Source organism: Syzygium oleosum, unplaced genomic scaffold, assembly GCF_021117445.2.
Source record: "Syzygium oleosum isolate NSW1041296 unplaced genomic scaffold, Sole_v2.1 Sole_v2.31, whole genome shotgun sequence".
Classification (NCBI taxonomy): Eukaryota; Viridiplantae; Streptophyta; class Magnoliopsida; order Myrtales; family Myrtaceae; genus Syzygium; species Syzygium oleosum.
This window is the reverse complement of record NW_026607515.1, coordinates 3411124-3431990: the sequence shown is the minus strand read 5'-3', so window position 1 is coordinate 3431990 and position 20867 is coordinate 3411124. Positions and strand designations below refer to the sequence as shown.

The 20867-nt window shown below is 40.3% G+C and overlaps 3 protein-coding genes across 3 annotated transcripts; 1 reads left to right on the top strand and 2 right to left on the bottom strand.

Moving 5' to 3' along the window:
• Nucleotides 1–208: 208 nt before the first annotated feature.
• On the top strand, nt 209–4603 carry LOC115683175 (uncharacterized). The gene is made up of 7 exons (XM_030607618.2): nt 209–433; nt 603–704; nt 825–939; nt 1021–1136; nt 1788–1985; nt 3687–3829; nt 4205–4603. Exons 1-7 carry the CDS (start codon nt 309–311, stop codon nt 4384–4386), a joined length of 981 nt encoding a protein of 326 aa, XP_030463478.1. The 5' UTR covers nt 209–308; the 3' UTR covers nt 4387–4603.
• A 151-nt stretch (nt 4604–4754) lies between these two features.
• On the bottom strand, nt 4755–13339 carry LOC115683158 (protein TORMOZ EMBRYO DEFECTIVE). Its single transcript, XM_030607597.2, has 14 exons — nt 12929–13339; nt 12624–12806; nt 11639–11788; nt 10672–10886; nt 10258–10543; nt 9228–9362; nt 9009–9127; nt 7921–8077; nt 7521–7767; nt 7370–7446; nt 6943–7062; nt 5985–6115; nt 5745–5919; nt 4755–5406 (listed from the first exon to the last, which is right to left on the bottom strand). Exons 1-14 carry the CDS (start codon nt 13229–13231, stop codon nt 5044–5046), a joined length of 2661 nt encoding a protein of 886 aa, XP_030463457.1. The 5' UTR covers nt 13232–13339; the 3' UTR covers nt 4755–5043.
• A 2654-nt stretch (nt 13340–15993) lies between these two features.
• Nucleotides 15994–18173, bottom strand: LOC115683173 (transcription factor MYB53-like). The gene is made up of 4 exons (XM_030607616.2): nt 18085–18173; nt 17720–17997; nt 16690–17472; nt 15994–16303 (listed from the first exon to the last, which is right to left on the bottom strand). The coding sequence occupies exons 2-4, from the start codon at nt 17995–17997 to the stop codon at nt 16297–16299; spliced, it is 1068 nt and encodes a 355-aa protein (XP_030463476.1). The 5' UTR covers nt 18085–18173; the 3' UTR covers nt 15994–16296.
• Between the last annotated feature and the right edge of the window lie 2694 nt (nt 18174–20867).

Here is a 20867-nt window from a genome sequence, read left to right as displayed (position 1 = left end):
GCCCAATCCATGGGGAAAAGACGAAGCAATCTCGTGTACGAATGTCACCGTCGTGTCTCCGTGTTCTCGGACAGCGACGAAGGCTTGCAGGAGTCGGTCGTGGGTTGGGCTTTTGCTTCTTTTTTTTTTGTTTTTGCTTAGTGCCTAAGCTTTACACGGTCGCGCACCATTAAAAAGGGGCCATATTCACTTGTAATCGGGCAAACACTTCATCTTCTTCTTCTCGGAATCCTTCCCTTCCGTGCCTTTCCATCGAGTTACAAAATCCTCCTCAAGATTTCTATTCTCTCTCTCCTCTCTCTCACAGCATGTGGGTGCAAATCGTATGTGGGTTGGTTATCTACAGGCTGTTTCGCCGCTTCTTCTCCGGCGACGACGACCTCTTGGACTTCGACTCCTCCGCTTCCAATGCCCTCTTCTCCGTCGCTTCCCGGTACTCCCTACCCTTTCCCTCCCGCTGCTTCTTTTCTTTCTCCTTTCGCGCTCGCGTCATGTGATCGGAGTTCCAGCCACCTTTCACGAGCTAAGCTGAGCTGAGCTGAGCTGATCGCGAAAGTGGTAGTCAATCGATAGTTTGGTTGATTCGTGTTTCTGTGGGATAGGCTTGAGAAGCTGTATGGTGGGAAGGCTTACGTCGGTCTCCGAATTCCCGACCCCGACACCGGTTCCAGGCAGCACATCGACTTGGTCCTCGTCACTAAAGGGTCTCTCTCTCTCTCTCTCTCTCTCGACCACTTTGGACTTTCTTGGAGTATTAATTTTTTCCAGTTTCCTCTTTATTCCTCAACAATTTGTATCTCTCTTTCTCTTTTGCCCAATTTCAGGGAAGCTGTGGTGGTTTCTGTTAAGAACTTTGCCGGGGTCATTTCTGTTCGCCCAGATGGAAGCTGGGTCTGTTTAGATGGATCTCATTACAAAGAGCAATCGCATCCTGACCCTGTACGTCCTATTTACTTCACTCTCATCAACTACTTCGGGATTTGATTTAACCTGATGCTTCGTCTGTTTCTTAAATTCCAGGTTGCAGAGGCTAAAAGGGCAGCTTCGGTTCTTGAATCATATCTTGAACAGAGAGGAGTTGCTTTACCTGATGGATACTTTACTTCCAAAGTTGTTCTTCCTAACCCAAAGTTCTGGTATGTTATTACGGTTTCTGCCGATAATGTAGTTGTCTGTAGAGTGATTTCACCCATGTTTTCTGGATTTTTACATTTTCAAATATCAGGGGCGTGTCGCATTGTTGGAATAACTGCTCATTTGCAAGATTTTTTGTTGCATGGGATAATTATTTATGATTGACCAAGTTTAATGGCCTCAGGAATTGCAACTTTTCAAGTACCTTCTTTATGAGCATTGCATTGCTCTGGTATAGGTATAGATCAAGAGAACTTTCATTGACTGCGGCATGGCAGCTATTTGAAAGCAAATAGTTGATTGGAACGGGCCCTTTATTATAACCTTAAGCACGACTATTTGTCTTGGTCTTCATCGACTGTTTTTCATTCTTTGATTGTTGGTGAGTGCAACTGCTAGTGAATGAGAAGGAAACTTAAATAAGGTGCATCTCATGCAAATGCAAGTCCGACATCTAATCGATGTACTGAGACAAGATATTCTCATCCACCATAGAGTCTGCTTGGGCCCTTGGGGGTTGACGACAAAAGTGATTGGAGTGACTGTGACTTAGTCGGACAATCGAATCTATACATTGATTTTAAGCCACCCTCATATGTAGGTTTTTGGGACATCATGCTAGAGATTGCTTAAGTCTTCTTTTCTTTTCTCAGTTCCCATAATATAGTGCCCTCGGACTATTTTCCACCAGAGGTCATTACATATGAACAATGGGCACAGTTGAAACCAGAATCAAAACGTACGCTTTCTGGTTGGATCAAGGGAGCTTTCCGTGGTGCCAAGAAAGAGATGCAGGAAACCATGCATCAGCAACTTAATTTTGTTCTCGGCACCGCTCCGATGTGGGATAGGTTCGTTTCTTATGTTTAATGAATATGATTGTTGAATTTGGCCAATGCGTGTGTGCAGTATGTTTTATACACTATGGTGATATTTTTATCGATCTTTTCTTGACATCCTTGTTAAGTTGCTTGACTCGCAGAAGCTGACCTATTGATCTCGTGCATTATGCTTGTAATCAGCAAATCAAAATCCAGATTAGACCGGCTGGTATATCTAGTTGAACCAGGAACTAGACTTTAGTCTGCTCTTCTTCTTCTTTTTTGGCTTTTCTTGATGAAAGATGGGATGCATTGGGTTTGACCTGACTGAGCCAATAGTGCAATCGTGTCCGGTCAATATAGGTTTCTGTAAAATGATGGAACATATCAAAAGAATGTCGACTTATATCCCCTTTACTAATGTGTTTGCGCATGGTAACCTGTGTTCTTTGTTCTAAAGGTACTAATGACAGATATCAGTATTTAAAGCTAACAAGTATAGACAACCGATAGGAATAGAAAAAAACCCCTTTAGATTCGAGCAAGGGTAATGTGCAAACTCTGCCAGGCCTTTCTTTGTTTGTTAGTTTATGGATGTTTATAATTTTGTATTCAACATGAAATACCAGCATTTAATAGGCATTAGGATATATTGAATTGATGGCTTCCTTCACTGGTTTATAGGGGTCTAGTGTTATAAGCTCGGCTTTTAACATGATAGCTAATACAGCACACATTATTGCCTATCACAACTTAGATCATATGTTTAGGATATGGTCAATGTGGAATAGAGATATCAGCTAACTGTGCTTTTTGTATGCTAGATATTAGCTTCATTTGCTGGAAGTCAAACCTTCTAGGACCCTCCTCTCAATTTAATGTGAGACTAGGTGATTGCCAAATGATGATGGGAGGAAGAAATGTGTGTGAGAATTGAGAAGGAAGAAGGAGAATCAAATATTAAGAATTGTAGTTGAAATATGTTTGAGAAGGCTGGAAGAAATGGGCCGGCCGTGCAGGCACGTTCTGCAGTCAGTCCTAACTTTGTTGCCTGAGGCTCGCCCACTATTAGAAGAAGTAAATGACATGCTATTCCGCAAGGCTGGTGAGGCCTGGCTTGGGCCAATGAGGTTGGGCTGGGCTTTTCCTTAGGTCTGCCCATTGTACCTTTGAGTTTGGCAAGCCGCTAGGCCCGTGATTGTCTATATTAAGACTGCTCAACATCAGTTTAAAAAAAAAACTTTTTTTTCAAAAAGGTCAGTTTTATTTTTGTTATGCATAATTTAGCAGAAGCGGTCTTCACAACTTTCATCCACAAGTTTTTTATAACTTGTTATGAACGTGTGTTTGATGATTTAGGCAGATGTGTTATACGTTTTTTTCCTCTTAAAAGTTTGTAAGGCAAGCACTTGGGACTTTTTTTACAGTGAAACCCTTGAAACCTCTCAAAACATATATATCTTTTACACGTAGATTTAGATAATTTATTCTTTTACTTTCATTGTGAATATTTTGCTTCTACTTCCCTTTCTCTACAAAATGTGATGTGATGCATCTGCACGTGCTTGTAAGGAACATAGCAATGGGACATGAGAAGACCAATGGAAAGGGATTAGCCCATAGATTATGAGTGGCACAACTTTCATCATGTTTGGCTATTGTTATGAACCATGACATTCCTCTGAGTTTTGTGCTTTTATGAAGCTCTATTGCATTCTTACCCTTATGTAGGTTGGAGCTTAAAGGGAATAAGTACGTCTTGGGTGAGTTCCTGGAATTTAAAGGGAAACAAGAAGACACGCAGATTCTGAGAAATATTAGAAGAACAAAAATTGGTCGTTTGATCATCCAACAGACAAGCATGTTTGGATTTGGTAATCTCATGAGCATTTCTTTGGTGGTATTTACCTTTTAGACTAGGCTATATTTTCTGTCCTTGTTAGTTGGAGAAAATTTGCTTTGACTAGGCTTCTGATCATAAAATTGGCAACACCCACATTTCTTTAGTTAAGTTTTCATGTGGGTAATGTCTATATTTGTGACCCACCAAGTATAAGACCAACCAAGAATGGAGAAAAGAACAGCCCTTTCTTTTAGTCCTGATTACTATAGAGCATAGTCTGGGGAGGCTAGCCTGGTAGAAACAAATTGTCTGGGGTCGTGAAGTCATCAAGTATTCATAGGGTAATCATTTTTCGTATGAAGTGTTATTTGAACATATCGATATGACTTTTCATGTGCAATGGCAGCTCCATCGAGGCTCCAGGTTTTGTACTCTCCTCGTGATTATCGAAGTGAAGGAGCCTCATCTTCAGAGTGGGTGGAAGTGACTGTGAGATCAAGCACCGAAATTCTCTTCCAACCTACCAACTCCAGTAAAGTGAGGAAGTTCAAGCTGTCTTCAATTGTATCCATGACACTGAGTGCATAAGACTTATATGACGAACGAAGATTCAAGTAATGACATTTACTATGTCATTTTTGAACGATATGTCATGAAACCTTATCGGCTTGTTTGTGCTGTACAGATGTTCCTTGTAAATGAACTCTAAAGATCCATTTTTAACTCGGATAAAATATTTGCGAGGAAGAGGGAGTTCCCTGTTATTGCCTTGAAAGGAAGTGGAAGGTTGCGATATTTCAGCTTATTCTTGGTTTGGGCAATTATTGATACAGTGATATGACTGGTTGATTTTCCTTTTCTTCTGGCTAGGTTGACAGTTTTCCTGTGAAATTGTGCGTCAGGACAAAATGTTATGAGCCTCGCATCGGACCCTGTAGCTAGAAAGCTCATATGGTGTTAAAAAAAAAATTCTCCATTGCATAATGGCACTTGTTCCTTATAGCAAAACCTTTTTTCACTTATAGCAGAACTTGAACGTACAACAGCCCTAGGAAGAATTAATTGTTTGGACAGCCAATGCTTCAAGGGAAAAATAGAAGCACCAAAAGGAGGGCATACTGTACTGTGTCAACCCTTGGAAAGGGTACATTCCTTTGGCATTGGGAATGCAGAATGGGAAGAACATCAATGGGTCCTAGCTGCGATGCTCGTTATAGTTAACACTTTAAACTCTGGACCTGTGATTCAAGCTCTTAGAGAGATTGCTGCTGCATCTGCATAAGCGACCTTCTTTGATTTCTTCTTAGAACGATCTTTAGATCTCGGTATTTTTCTTTTCTTGGATGCGTTACTTTCCAGCTCCTCCTTGTTTTGGTTTTTCTCCTCCCCAACATTTTCTCCCAAAAGACCATACTCTAGCTTCTCGAGACCTTTGTTCACTGGAGACCCATCATCAACTGCCCACCTGTCTACTTCAGGTTCAATAACAGACATTCCTGTCAATGTGTAATCCAACAAATACGTGCTTCTCACAAGCCTGTCTATCCTGCTGAAATGCCTCTGAGAATATGGAATGAGACCTTCAAGGAGCTCCCCGATGCCTTTAATCTATAGACCAAAGAACCAAATTAGTGAACTGATCATCTATAGAATGCCACCAAGGCTGCTTGCTCCTTTTAACAGAAAGTTGTCTAGATTCAACAAAGCACACGTACGATAATATCACATTTCATTAAATGCACTTTCCAACCAACCAAATCCTCCATCGAAGATATCTATCTAGATTACATAGGTCAACAAAACTCGGCCATAATAATTCAGAAAGTGATTCTGTATATGTGATGTCCAAAGAATCGCTAATCAATGTCAACATATGCAGCTACCATGTATATTCAGCATTAAGGGAAACCGGAGAGTCAAAGGAAGAGATTAATAAAGACAACCACCTCAACTATCTCCGTTGGAGAAATAAGTCTAAAGACTTGTGATAGCACGGATTGGGCTACATGGCACAATTTTGGCTTCGTATTCCATTCCCGGACATATTCAAGAAGCTTTCGAACCTTTTCACCACCGAGAGCAGAAAGTATTCTCTCTACACGATTGCCAACTTCTCTCGTCCTGCAAATAACTTTCTTAAGTACAAGGAAAGAATGCATTCAGATAAAAAAGAGTATATGACTAACCTGCAAAGTTCAGAGAATAATTCAAATAACTTGTGAGGCCTCCGAAGTTCAAGAGCAAGTTCGATCGCTTTGGTATAGTCAGCATCAGATACTGCATTTTCTAACTCTTGACCTTTCAAAACACCTTCTTCCTGCATCAACATCATCATGTATATTTTGTATTAAAACCAAGTTGAAAATACAAAGTGAAGTTAAATCCAAAGAGAAAACTAGTCACCAATTAAAGCTTAAGTACTAAATGCTAACTAATCACATCTTCACCATACAAACTTGTCTTTATATTACTCAAAATTCAACCTTGTTCAATACACACCAATGCTTAGAAAACCAGCCAGTTTGACCAGTTCAATGAAGAGGTTGAAAACGACTCGAGCTACTTCAATCCCCTAGCCAACTTGGGAAAAGTTATCAGTCAGAGCTGGTACATAAGGCTCAATTGTCAATCTAATGACCAGGTCTGTAAGTTAATAATTTCACCAGGAAAATTCTATTTAGGGTTGCCGACTTCAAGAAGCTGCACTTGCCTCTTTATCTTGTTAAAAGAAAAAAGAAACTTTGTTGATAAGAAACCAAGAGTTATCACCCTCAATGCAAACACTCTTTGTAAGTCATACATTAATATACAGAATGATGAAGTCCAATACCCTACAGAAGCTTGGATCTTGCATCTAGGTGAATGAATGACCCTGAGGCTAGTAACTCATGCATAATATTGCTGCCTTAACAAATGAGACTACCTCATGAAAAGAGGTCACAAGAACCAAAAAAAGATAGAAAAACAAAGAAAAAGGAGAATCAGAGAAAACTACCAAAGTGGAAGGATGAACAGCGTAGTAACGCTCAATAACACAAATCAGATGTAAACCAAGAACCCCCTCCCCTGGCAGTCTCTCTCTCTCTCTCCTTCCCACAGACACACACACATAGAGCAACTTGATGGATTGCAAAGATGATTCACCTCTTTACGAAAAGCTTCCTCTTTGTCAGAAGCAGTTGAATCATACCAGAGATTTACAACAGCATCACTGCCACCCGTTGCGAGCATTTCGGTTTTCTTTCCAACAGCCAAAGCCCATACCTGATCATTGCAAATCTTATCAGCAATAGAAAGGAAAAAATAGTAGCAGAGAGAAGATGGTAAATCTAAAACTAGAAACTAATTGTGCAAGCTCTGTCACATCACGAGCAAGGGACACTAGACAAGAATCACCATTTATAAGTGGGGAGATGAGATGCATCCGAAAATGACAAATGAACAATATGGTAAATCAAGCTGACCAAGCACGTCGTGCGTCAGTGTAGCATCAATATTTGAAAAGGAGAATCTCCTTTTTTCTCTAGGACCAACAAGGAAACAAGTAGTGAAATCAAATCTGGTTCAGCACCTTATCGCCATGTTGATCATAAGTAGCAATGCATTCATTTGTCCTGACAGTCCACAGCTTTACCAAGCCGTCAGCACCTGAAAAATTGCAGACATTTATCAAGGGCTTAATGACAACGACTCAAGAGCATCGCGAGATGGAAATATCTTACCACAAGAAACAAACTGCATCCCACGTGTGAGAAATGATGCTTTTAGTACACTAGAGACATGCCCTTCAAAGGTCTTCAAGCAAGAACCGTCAGATATAGCCCATATCTTCACTGTTTTATCACCAGATGCCGTGAGCACACATTGATCTACTGGTGAAAACTCTACAGACCAAATCCCCCTCTTGTGCCCTTTAAGTACTACTACAGATACCAGGTCTGGAAGCCTCCAAACACAAGCCGTGCGATCCTGATCACAGTTGAGGCGCAATGAAACCAAAGATATCCATAGGAAAAACATCATTCATGAAAACTATCTCCAAATATGAAAGTCCTATCACTTTGACAAACTATCTATGCATGATCAAGATATGATCTCAGTAACTCCTTGTGAGAGACTAACCTGAGAACCAGAACAAACTAAACTGTCATTTGGTGAAACAGCGACGGAATTAATATCTTTATCATGAGCTGCCACAACAGCTTTTGCTTTCAAATTTTTGGAGTCTACACCATCCTCTGAGATGCCATCCAAGCTCCAAACCTTAAGTGTACGATCGCTAAACAAACACTCAAAAAGAAAAAACTAAATGTTACTCTCTCATCATTAAGAATCACTTAATTGCAGGAAGTTGGAGAGGAACATTATGCTACATATCTGTAATATCAGCACACATCTATATCACTATGATCATACATGAAGAAACTGACAGAGAACAAAGAAATAGTTTAAGACAACTCATACATTCATATGTAGAACTTCAGGGAAGAATTCATGGTGCAACAAATTTACTGAAGGGCGCCCACTTAGTTGAAGAACGGACTCATGCAGATTTGGAGCTGGTATCTCAAACGAAAATCTACCAACCATATAGCACAGGTGAGGAAGACAGAAAGAAGTCCACTGCCCCTATGACATCACCAAAAGGCCTCTCTTATTTAAGAATAATGTCGCTTTTGGCAGTTCCTTCTTGCTCCCTCTTCACCATCCAGTGCCCAGTGAAAATCAAAGTCTCCTTATATATGCCACAAGCCATGGGCAACTCCCCTCTCTCTCTCTCTCTCTCTCTCTCTCTCTCTCTCTCTCTCTCTCTCTCTCTCTCTCTCTCTCTCTCACACACACACACACACATGTTATATGCTCCTTTGCTATATCAGTTATGATTATGTTTACTGACAGCTTAAGAGTACCTTTTAGGTGCTTGTTCCAATATTCAGTCTTTGTAGACTCCCAGCTTTTAAGTCCTTTGCAAAGTTATTATAAAAAACAAAATGGGAAATTTTCCATTCTACTGTCTTAATGCACTCTGTAACAAATGACCACTCGGAGGGATAACTCATCCGCTAAGACAGAATAAAATTTGCAGCCAAGGCCTGAATCAAGACAGCTAATCGTAAATAATGGCAAAGCTTATCAGGATAAAAGATCAGTCACTACCAGCCACAAGCATAGGAAGAATTTGTGGCAACATAATACCCATAAAAAATCACCTGCTGCCACTAACAAAAAATTCTCGTCTCTTCCTTGAGAAAGCAACTGCACCTACAGCGCCCATGTGACCTACTCCGACTCCAATGCAGTGTCTGCTTTCTGAGTCCCACAACCTAACCTGCAACATTGAACAACATGAAGGAATCAGCAATAAGCACCCCCAAAGAGAGAGACAGACACAGACACAGAAACAGAGACGGACAGACAGACAGACTTACAGAATTGTCTTTACTTCCCGTGACAATAAGCGTCCTTCCAGAACTTGAAATACAAGTGTCAAGGCACAGTACAGTTTCAGTATGACCGGCCAAGACGTACGAACATGACATGGAAGCAAGTTCATAAACCCGTACCTGTTGTTAGAACGACACAAGAGGAACCAAAGCTTAGTAATGGCATAAGGAATGGTCCCGCTGCACAAGCAGAAGCACTTTATAGATCCTGAGCTAAGCCAGAACAGCACAGATAACTTGAATATAACCCAAGGATGGATTCTAGCAGGAGAGGTGAGCTAGTCCTTAAGATGCACCTAGCTACTCCCAAGAATGGGTTGTGAAAGTGCACCAATTAGTTGGGGAAGGGAATCTATGTGGCAATTGGCTAGCCAACTATACGTACTCACAAGAGAAGGAAGTTGAGATTTATATCAATGCCTCCCATAGGTTCGAGGACTTCGTAAAACTAGGTGATAATCGGGAGTTTCGTTGCCAAGAAAAGTTTCAACGTGTAACTGTCTTAATGTTTATGTACTCCTTTATACCCCTTTATACCCATAAAAAAAGGTGAACAGGAAGAGCCTTACAAGTATTATAAACGAATCTGAGCAATGCTTAATGTATGGACAGGAAGGACTGCAGTAGAAGATCTTTACCCTAAACATTTCTAACCTGCATATTACAATGAGCATAGCTACTGCTTATATCTGTATTTAAGTGTCAACATGGAGAAACTCAGGCAATCCTAATCTATGAAGAGTTAGTATGAATCACACACTCATAACGAGGACCGCTGCTAAAACCTTTGTATTCTCACAGGACATTCAGGTTTTGTAAGGAAAGGTTACTTGCAACACATGATTTCCCAGAAAAAGCAAATCATTCTAGAAATGTTTATGACATCGTAAAAAATAATTCTGCACCTTTCAGTGTGAAATGTTGGACATAGTTAAGACTCGAGAGATTAAATATAACAAGCGTGATTTTGACGTGAAATACAGCTTTCACCTGTTCAAGAACCATGGTGCACTACCTGTTCGAGATTGGTAGCAACAGCGAGGAAATTTTCCTCCTCTCCTAGGAACTTCATATCAACTATTTCTTCGTTATAGCCTACAAGTCTTCTACGTAGAGTCAGTGAGAACATCCCTTCAGGATGTTTCTCCGGGTAATAGAACAAAAACTGTTGATCAGCCGTCACACATAGCAATCCTTGATCCAAGGGTAGCATGACAGCAGCAGTGAAGCCACTCCTTGAGTCATCCTCATCCGAGCTGACAGTTACATCAGAATGTTCTTGCTTAAACAGGCAAACCGAACTGTGAAGATGAAAGCAATATACTCATTAGAGTTTATCCAGACATAAAGCACATTTAGTGCCGTTAAGCACATAGTAATTCCAAAATGGTTGTAAGAGTGACAACCCGTAAAAAGGGACAACCCGTACCCTTCAGATTTCCATATCCGTACAATGCCGCGTTCACCAACAGTAACAAAGTGAATATTCTGTGCACTTTCTTTTGTCACAGTCAGCTGATCATCTAACCCCAGTTGTGAAGCCAAAACAGTTCCACCATATATCACACATACAGATTCAAGCACCTCATACATAGGTATGGTCTTCTTGCAGGCATCACTACGAAGATCCCACAAAGATACAACCTGAATAATTTCATGGATCAATGTCAACCTAATTGATTTAGTATGAGATCAGAGTCCGCCAAATTATGACCCACAGCAGGAGAGATTGTTGGCTCATTTGCCTAAGTTAGAAGTATCTTGTTATGTATCCGTAACTGCAAAAAAGAAACCCAAGCAAATTTTCCATTTGGACACCACGATCATAAACTTATGCTCGGGCGTCTTCAAGCAACAATCCCAAAAGAAAATAGACCTTTTTTTTCACGAGAATTCAGTTCGATACAACCTTGACTAGAAGTGAAAAAGGATATCCAAGAATGATATCTCTGCAACTTATAAATCTTGTCCATAAGTGAACATTGTCAAATAAAGTTAAAAGGTAAAGTAACCAAAAAAACTAATAGAAAATTCACAAAAAGAATCAAGATAAGCACTGGAAGTGAATTAGAAATAAAGTATAAGGCATTTGACCAGTCCAGCCTAAACAAAACACCTAGGTAAATAGTGCCAGAATCCTCTAAAAGAAACTTCTACAGCTAAAACTGTGAAACTATTGACACCCCTTACAGAGGTTTCCTCATTTCCGTAATAGTAGGATAGCCACATAAACAAACTCACCAGGAGCACTCACTATATCCTTAGCACTGTTGATATGCACACACTTCAAACAGCAAGCACAGCACCACAACTACTATACACATTGAGGATATAAATCTGACATTCGCAACCCAATAATAAAAAGAAACAAGGAATTAATTGACTGCTAAGCATGCCTTATCTCTTCCAGCGGCAAGCAGGGTTGAGCCATCCTCAGAAAAAGCCAGAGAAGTGACTGTTGAATCATGTCCTCTCAGTGTTGAGACACACTTCTTTGCCAAGAGATCCCAAACCCGTATAGTTCCATCATCACTTCCAGAGAATAGCTGTTGATGCCCCCAAAAAACAAAATCAGAGAATGAAACAAATGAACCAATATATAATACTTACTGCTCATAAGTTCAGTGTAGATATATCTTCTTCACGACAAAGATTCTCTTAACGTAGTGACATCTTATAATCAGTGTTGTCAAAATCGCCAAAGGTCCTTACCCAGGCTCAATCAAGCTCTGGACACATTACCACAGAGCCAACTGCAATATCCCCCAACTAACAAAAATCCAAAACCAATTCATACAAGTTTCAACAGGGGTCAATGGTTTCATGAGTTCATCAACTGAACTGAAGGTCAAATCGATGCAATTACATCGTGCTGGTTCAATGGACAGGATACATGGCAAATTCTTGCCCCGCTAGTTGAAGCTAACAGTTCACTTAGGCTTTGAAACCATTGCCGGTGTCCGTTTCAGATCAACTCCAAGAATAAGACTAAGACTAAGACTAGTGAAAAGCTTCGGAGGTAAGACCACATTTTTTAGTCGGATTCATTACGGTTTAGCTACCCCAGATTTGGACACCTTGAGTCTTCTCAAACTCACGACTCCTAGGAGGACCTACACGAGACACTTGCTACAGGACGATGAAAGCTTAGAAGCATTCTCCTTAAGGAAGAATTCTCCTTGTTCCAGCAATCACAGACCTATACCAGTGAAAAACTATAGAGCTATCATTGTCCTAGAGCATCAGTAGAAGTGCAGATAGTGCACTTGTCATGAGCTTCCATCATATAAAGCTAACAATGCAGCAAAATGATATGAATTCCACGTGCCAAGACGAAAAGAGGGGAGATGACGAAATTACACAGCATCGAGGCCTACTCACAAGAGAGCGATTTGAGTCAGGATGGAAGAGGATAGTGCTAACAACGCCGTCGTGACCTTTGAAGAAATGGGTGCAGAAACCGCCGTCGACGTCCCACACCATGACTTTCCTATCGGCTCCTCCCGTCGACAGCAGGCCCCCGGAAGCGTGGCAAGCCATGCTCATCATCGGGCCATCATGCCCCTACCCCCAAATATTCACACCATTAACAGACAGAAATCCAAAAACCCCAACTTGAAACCCCCTCCCAACTCAATCGCAGGGAAGCGAAGAGGAAGACAGTACAGCAAGGAGAGTTATGTTACCTTCCAGGAGCGGAGGCAGTTGGAGGTGGACAAGTCCCAAACCCTAATCTGCCTGCTGTGGCCGGCGGAGAAGAGCAGCTTGCCGTCGGGGCTGAGGGAGAGAGCGGTGATGGTGTCAGAGCCGCAGTCGATGGAGGACCTGATGGAGGCGTTGGAAGAATCGACGATCTTGATGGAGTCGCCGCAATTGCAGGCGATGAAGGAGCCGTCGGAGGAGACGGCGAAAGGGCCGCCGGCGTAGAACTGCTGCAGCGCTGGGGAGCACCTGTAGTTCTTCTTAAACGGCAGAGACGCCATAGCCATCGATCGAGAGATGGAGAGAGAGAGAGAGAGAGAGAGGCGCACCAGCACCAGCACCAGCACCAGAACAAGGGTTTAAGGGGGATGGAGGAACGATGGGAGGGTTTAGAGTCTCTTAGACCCCTTGCATGTCGCACTGTGTAAAATCATGATTCAATTTATGCAATTACTAATTAATTATTAATTAAGTGATTTGATTAGTTCCTATGTTGACACCTACAAAATATTAGGGTCGATAATTCTCCTAATTAAGGATATCTTTTGTAAGTCACTTGACCCATGAATGATGCAAAAATTTCATTGCGTGACTCCGTGTATTAACATTATTAGTAGGCTCAAATAAAATGTGTTCTGATGATCAAATTTATTGTTTGTGAAGTGAAATATATTATGTTTTCAGCAAGCGTTCTTTTGACAAACTTACTTGAGTGACGATCATCCGTAGGAAGTTGAAGGTTGATTTACAGTGTAGTATAGATACTAAATTAAAATTTAAAACATGATCAGATGAATAAAACACCACCTTCCGTTACAAAAAAATGTTACGATTGAATAGGTATGGGTAAAAAAAAAAAACAATCTTAGAAGATGCACTTGGAATTTGGATAGATCCCTTGGTAGGTAAACATCAATTAGAGTAGGATCGTTTCTTCAAATTGAATAAAGTTGACATGGTAATTCCAATTAGAATATCAACAGTAAATAAAGGCGAAATAGGAGACCAGTAAAGCATAACAACAGAGAAGACGGGTAAAATCTGCAAAGCTTCCCCAGAAGTACATAGATATAACTTAATATAAGCTGTAAAGCAGAGTCATTTTAGAAGCTTTGTGTCCGGTTCCTCTGTATAAAGCATGGGAAGAATAATCATGAACGCAACCTCTCTTCTTAATCAACATTCAAAAGGCATTTAGTAATATGTACGCTACAATCAAAGAAAGCAAGTTCATCGTGTGGGTAACTCCAAAATAAATGAAAAAGCTACCATATGTACAAGTACTATGTACACCACTATCAAGCAAATTCCATATTACATAAGAGTATGCAGAGCGGCCATACTTCCCACAAGTAGAGCAGTTAACCAAACCCCGTAGGGCATTTAACCTTAATCTTTATATTAGATCCGCCCTTAGGAACAACCGGCACTTATTCAGGCAAAGGTATTATAAGATCAATCTCAGTACAGAGCTTTTCGTAAAGACAAACGGGAACCTTTTGCAATAGCCTAGCCTTAGTCAGGAACTAAAGGATTGCCAATTGCTCTTGCGCTATATCACGGTGCAGCAAGAGTCATCAGTTGCAAAGGCACATTTAGCAACTTGATCCAAAATTTGGGGATAAGGCAAATATGCAATGTGCCGGGGGCCAGAAGATAATTCACATTCACAAGCAGTAGAAATTTGGAAATTTAAAGAGGAATGCGTCTCTCTACGTTTCTCACAAGTTCTTGATTAAAACTCAGCATGCCCTACAATGATTCTAGCTAATTAAGAACATCAAGAAATAAAGATGGCCATTCATAAGTTGTTCAGCAATAGTAAGACTGATCTCACCCCAAAGCAGCAACATAGGCATTGCCATGAAAAGCAACATTCGGGTATTGCATCTTTAATTAGATAAGCATATTAAGTTTGTTGGGAGATGATACCTTAGGTTGGAATATAAACAGATTTGGCAGGGTAGGTGTTGGATTAGTTGTTCTTTTGAATGGGATGGCAGGGAGAATGGACATCACCTACCTACTAATTACCACAGCCTTCTTGATTAGCATATTAGATTTGACCGCAGTCCCCTAAATCCTGAGGGGAAAAAAGTAATTTCCTGTAAATGCTTCGAGACACCAGCGGTTTGCTTTGGATTGAAAGACGGGCAAATTTAATCGGATGCATGAACTCGAATACAATTTAGAAGTAACGCTACAAAAGGGAAAAAAAAAAAAAAGAACGGTTAGCTTGTACCGTGAGATAAGATGACAAGCTACATGTAGTATCATGTTTACTGCTTTTACCTAATGAGTAGCGAGGTCTTTTGACTTTTTTGGGCTACACTATTAGCTACTTTGAAGAGAATTTTTCCCATTTCAGCTACGTGGGAGAGAGAGAGAGGGAGAGAGAGATTGCTTCTTTAGCTTTCTAAAATTATGCATTGAAGATTTATGGTGAGATGAGTAATTGTGCACGACTCTCAAATGGGAACGCATGCAAAGGTCAACCCCTAGCTCTCTCTAATTTCACCAAAGAAGACAAACAGCTCTTGTTTACATCCGTATCAAGACCGTGCCTCTAGTTTTTCCACAACTAACTCCCTCTTCAATCGTACTATTTCCTTCATTTTCTTCGCCTTGTCTGCATCTTTCTCATCATCTGATAATATCAGCACGCAAAGTAACGTAAGCATATCTATACGACATGGAAAAGAAACAAAAAAGTTTACTGAAAACATAAAAAAATTTCTGTTATGGATCAATCTGCAGCTTCGTAAGGATCATGGTAGAACAAAAAAGGCTTTTATCATGTCAAACCCCGATATATTTGGATAGCTCCTTTTGAACATGTATCAATGCCTTAATTTTGTGAAAATTATGGATGTGGTGGTACTTGAAACGTTGGTTGGGACTTCGCCTAAAGTGATTTGGAGAGATTCAAACGCAATTAGCAGGAACCACTTATCTGAAAATTGCATTATAAAGATATGCTCCTTTAACGCTTTCAAATCCTCGTGACATTGGAAATAAACAGAGACCGACGAAGAAATCATATGCGATGCACAAACACAAAAGATAATTGTTCAGTAATAGACATATCCACACGAGTCTTATTACAAAACAACAGAGGTGGCCCTATAAAATCGAAATCCAATGTTCTGCGTTCCATATTCCCGTGACTGCAAACTAGCTTGAACCTAAATGGTTATACATAAATGAAGAAAGAAACCTCCTACATGACTTAATGTACACTGTGAAAGTTACATTCTTAAAATCTTTACAAATCCCCGTCTATAGAACAACTGCCCTGCGTGAAGCTCCAGAATAAAAAGGACTGTCTTTGGTTGCACGAATAGACGATTACTCATTGCCTGCAAAACACGTTTATTCATTATTAGATGGAATTAGAACAAGCAAGCCTTGAGTAACTAGGTGACTTAAGTGGATTTATATTGTCTACCATTCTTGGAAAAGATTACTTTAATAAGGATGCTGTGCATATGTGAATTTAGTTATTAATCCTGGAAGTAGGCTTCAAAACCAAATGTGGTTGTCGTTTTGACTCATTGTATGGCTACATTAAGGTAAAATAAATGTTTTCATTGATAGAGATCACATTATGAAAACTTTAAATCATATAAATTGAGGGAGGCAATAATACTAGGTATGCTGAAGACCGTCACATCATTTAGCATATCAATTTTTCTACAGTGATTTGTAGATGTAATGCAGACATTTATTGATCAACGAATCTTACCGAACGAGTTCTTTCCAGAAGGAGTCGGACACCTCATCATCCATGAACTGATGAGGATCTCCCCAATTGTTAGCTTCTAGCTCCAACCGATCGAAGGTCATTGTCAAAGTGGATGAAGAATTTTCGTACATCTTGCTCTTCTCGGTCTTACTGATGGACGAAACACGATTACCCGGTGAAGCACATGCGAGCGGAGGGATTGAATTTTCAAATGGCATCGGATAATTGTCGGAGTTCAACATGGAATTGCAAGGTAACTGAGGCTCTTTCACTTCGAATGATGTCAAAGCAGACAAGGAGCCAGACGATACAAATCCATCACCGGCTCCAAACCGATTGGAATATTCATTTGTGATTTTATTATGTTTCAAGTAATCCTCCAGATGGTGCTCGTGACCGGAAGAAAAAGAAGAAGATGAGCCAGCCAAGTTCATCAGGAACGCATCAATATTATTCACGGGTGGTGGATTACCATTACCAGTAGCGCTGAAAACTTGCGAAAACAATTGGATTCTAGCAAGCAGTGTTGCGTCCAACTGCAAGTGTAACGTCCTCAGAGCATTATTAATTTCCAAAGGGGAAGCAAACTGATTGTTGCTATTGAGCAAGTTGGATAGAGTGAGCAATTGTTGCAAGTTGGAGAGAATATTGAGGTCGGCTCTGGGCTGGTGAGTCACTGGGTCTATACCCATTTGGAGCAGCTTCTTCTTGAGATGGGTGTTCCACAGGTTCTTTATCTCATTGTCAGTACGCCCTGGAAGATGAGTAGCTATGGCCGACCACCTGATCGATGACAATCAGACATGAGATAACCACGACCATAAGTTAGTTGCAGATGGATTGCAGAAGGAATGTTAGAGATAATTATCCTAGAGAATTATCTTAATTATCTCTAACAAGGAAGAACACTATCTCCTATCTAGCCAGGAGTTGATAATATAAAGGAGCATATGAAATCAAAACATGACCTTTTATGGATTTGGTCTTGCAATCAATCAAGTCAAATCATCTATATTTGCATATAACATACTTGTTTCCAAAAACGGAATGGAGGTTGATGATCATCTGCTTCTCTTCATCGGTGAAATTGCCTCGCTTGATGTCGGGCCTCAAGTAGTTGATCCAGCGGAGGCGGCAACTCTTGCCACATCGGTTGAGACCGGCAAGCATCGGGAGAGATCGCCAACTGCCATGGCCATGTCTCTCTATGTACTCCATCAGCTTCCTGTCTTCTTCTGGCGTCCACGGCCCCTTTTTCAGCGGTGTCCCATTCAACTCCTCGCTTTCCATCGTCACTTCACTCTGCATCTGCAGGCCAAACATCAAAATGGTAACAATTATTCAATGGCTAACTACGGCTTCTAGTTTATTGTTAATGCATCAAGCGAAAGAAACCTTTTGGAAGTGGACTCTCTTCAAACTGCTGGATCTTTTTGTGAAGTGAGGTGGGGTTTAATTTGGTATTTATATTGTGTAGGACAGTGCATATAGTTCTCATATGCGAGTGTACCATGATATTGACGTTGGAGTAATGCACAAGTATTTTTCCAGGAGGATGTAAACCGCTAAGTTCCAAATATGTCCTCGATCCATGGTCAACAACTTAAAGAGTCATGCATTCGATTATTCGTATCGCAATGCATGCCAGAACTGCCTATTTAAAATTTCTTTGGTGAAATGCATTTAATAGGCAGCACAACTAACACGGTTAAGCAAACTTTCTGTCCTCTGTCCTCACTCACATTTACTTGATCAAAAGGGAGACTAATTAATAATTTGGCCATCTAGACACATGATAATGAGTTGGGTTTTCGTTCATATTTGCATGTATATGTTTGCGTGCAATACATGCTTTGAAATTTATTAAGTAAATACGCAAATATGTAGTGGATAGATAGTAGCTAGAGGGTTAAGAGGGTCAAACAGCTCAGGTATTGTAATGAAGAAGATATGTGGGGCAATAATTTCAATCAGAAGTCCGCACACGAAACTGTCGAATGTAATCCTTTGGGAACCGACCTACCAACCAAACTTCTAACGGTAGCCGCTTATAATATTGCAAGTTCGCTAGCTATTCCCACATCACCTTCTTTGGCTCCTCACGCAGCTGCACCAACTTGCTTGCATGAAGATTTATGTACATCACCGTCACCTTGCATTCTAATCATGATGAACCTAATTTTATCGGCTTTTATTTTTGCTTGGTTTGAGTTGTTTTCTCGTCATGCGATGTTTTTCAAATTGTAGCCAAACAATATTGACCCATGAATATGCGGTTGTTTCAGGTTTATATGGTTATTTGTTCGGCTTATTCACCATCACCAAACCAGGTCTAGAATGCTTATGTCCATGCTATCTTGCTTGGTAGATCGCATTGCATGCATGCATGAACGTGGGTCAACTTGACTCCAACTCATGTTTGAATTATAGGAATTAATAATATAATCGCAGTTTGCATCTATATTGGTTTCGTAGACAGAACTGATCTCATTGGCGTTGTAAGTCGGGACGTACATATGCTGTTTAGAAACTGAGTGTAGGGATATAATAAGGATGTTCAACGACACAAGCAAAAGAAGTAGGGATCTTGGTTAAGCTGCCATGGAATTAATTAATGTCCTCCTCCAATGAGAGCTTGGCGGGTCAAACAGACCCGAATTCCATTATGGTTTTGTGCGATGGTAAAGTCCATTAATCCCAAAGAGTGCTTCAAGCTTAGATCCGAAGTATGAGATGGTAGGATTCAGTGAATCCATTGAGTTCAGTGTTAGAAATTAAACCAAATTCCTAAACGTCTAGACTATCGATCAACCACTGAATTGTCGATTGGTTACCTGGTTGTCGATATTTTAGAATTGATGTCAATGACTATTCAATGGACGAGTTAAACAGAATCTTTATTATAGTATTGTTTTTCAAAGAGTCTTTTAAAGTTTCTATATCTAGTTAATATTTTGTAAATTCCCAGGAAACTATTTCCTTGGAATGGTAGATATATTTATGAGTCAATTAAGAGTTAGTCTAAGAGTCGTGTATCGAGTTTATAAAAGGCGATTTTGTAATTGTTTCCAATAAGGTGAAACCAATAAGGAGTTACTGATAAAAGTAAGTAAAGCCTCTTTGTCTCTTTCTCTTGAGTTGTGTGAGTTGAGTGTTTCACCTTCAAATTTATTCCATCAAATTGGTATCAGAGCTGCGCCTTTGACATTCAACATTCAGAACCTTTCTTAACTATTCATTCATAAGCTAAGAAAGAAGCATCACGACCTGTTTTACTTTTCCCACTTGGTAAGCCTCTTTACTAAGCATATATAACTGACCAAGTACTACCTTCAAATAACCAAATGTCAGCATTGTCCGTGAAGTAAGTTTTTATAAGAGAAAAGTTCAGTCGTGGCATGCTTGCAAGTTAATGTATACACATACATTAGGGGAGGCAATTCCAATTTCCCGAACCGTGAATTCTATGCTAAATGGAATTAATATACATAAATACACCGAAATGTGGCCTTTCATTACAAATATTGAAATTTAACCATCCTAAGATTTTTGGCGCCCGACATTATCATTTAGCCAAAGCAAGCACTCCATGCAATGTTTTTTCTTCGAACGAAAACAGCAAAATTCGTAATACTTAACACGCGGTGATCGATTTGATCGAGTCGAGTAGTAACAAAAGTATGGGTTGAAAATTGCAGATGCGTAGAATATATCACATGCTCGCTAATTGGGGACTCAACGCCCGCCCTCTGCGCTGCCATTGAAATGCCAGATTCTTGTTTGAAATCGGAAAAGGTGTATGACAAATTGCTGAACGTCGATTCTGGCACAAGAATAGTCAAATACTGCTGAGAAAGGAAACAAAGGAGTTATGCCCAGATTTGATGGTGGATCGTTTTACGTACTTCCCTCTCTCGATTCCCTCCTCATCAACCTACATAAAGCGAACCAGTTAGAATGCGTAGTGTCGGCTCTAAAAAGTACATCTGCATTAGTTCTTTCTCGTGGGTGTTTTAACTAGGGTTCAGTTGAAAAAGTTTTCGCCCAATCACAGAACGAAAGTCATCCTATCTTATCCGCTAAATCGAACCTCGCTTGCTTCAACCCAAACATTACCTCACGCTCGGTCAACCGGTTCGTCATCCATTTTTAAGAACCACACGAGATGGAATTATGAT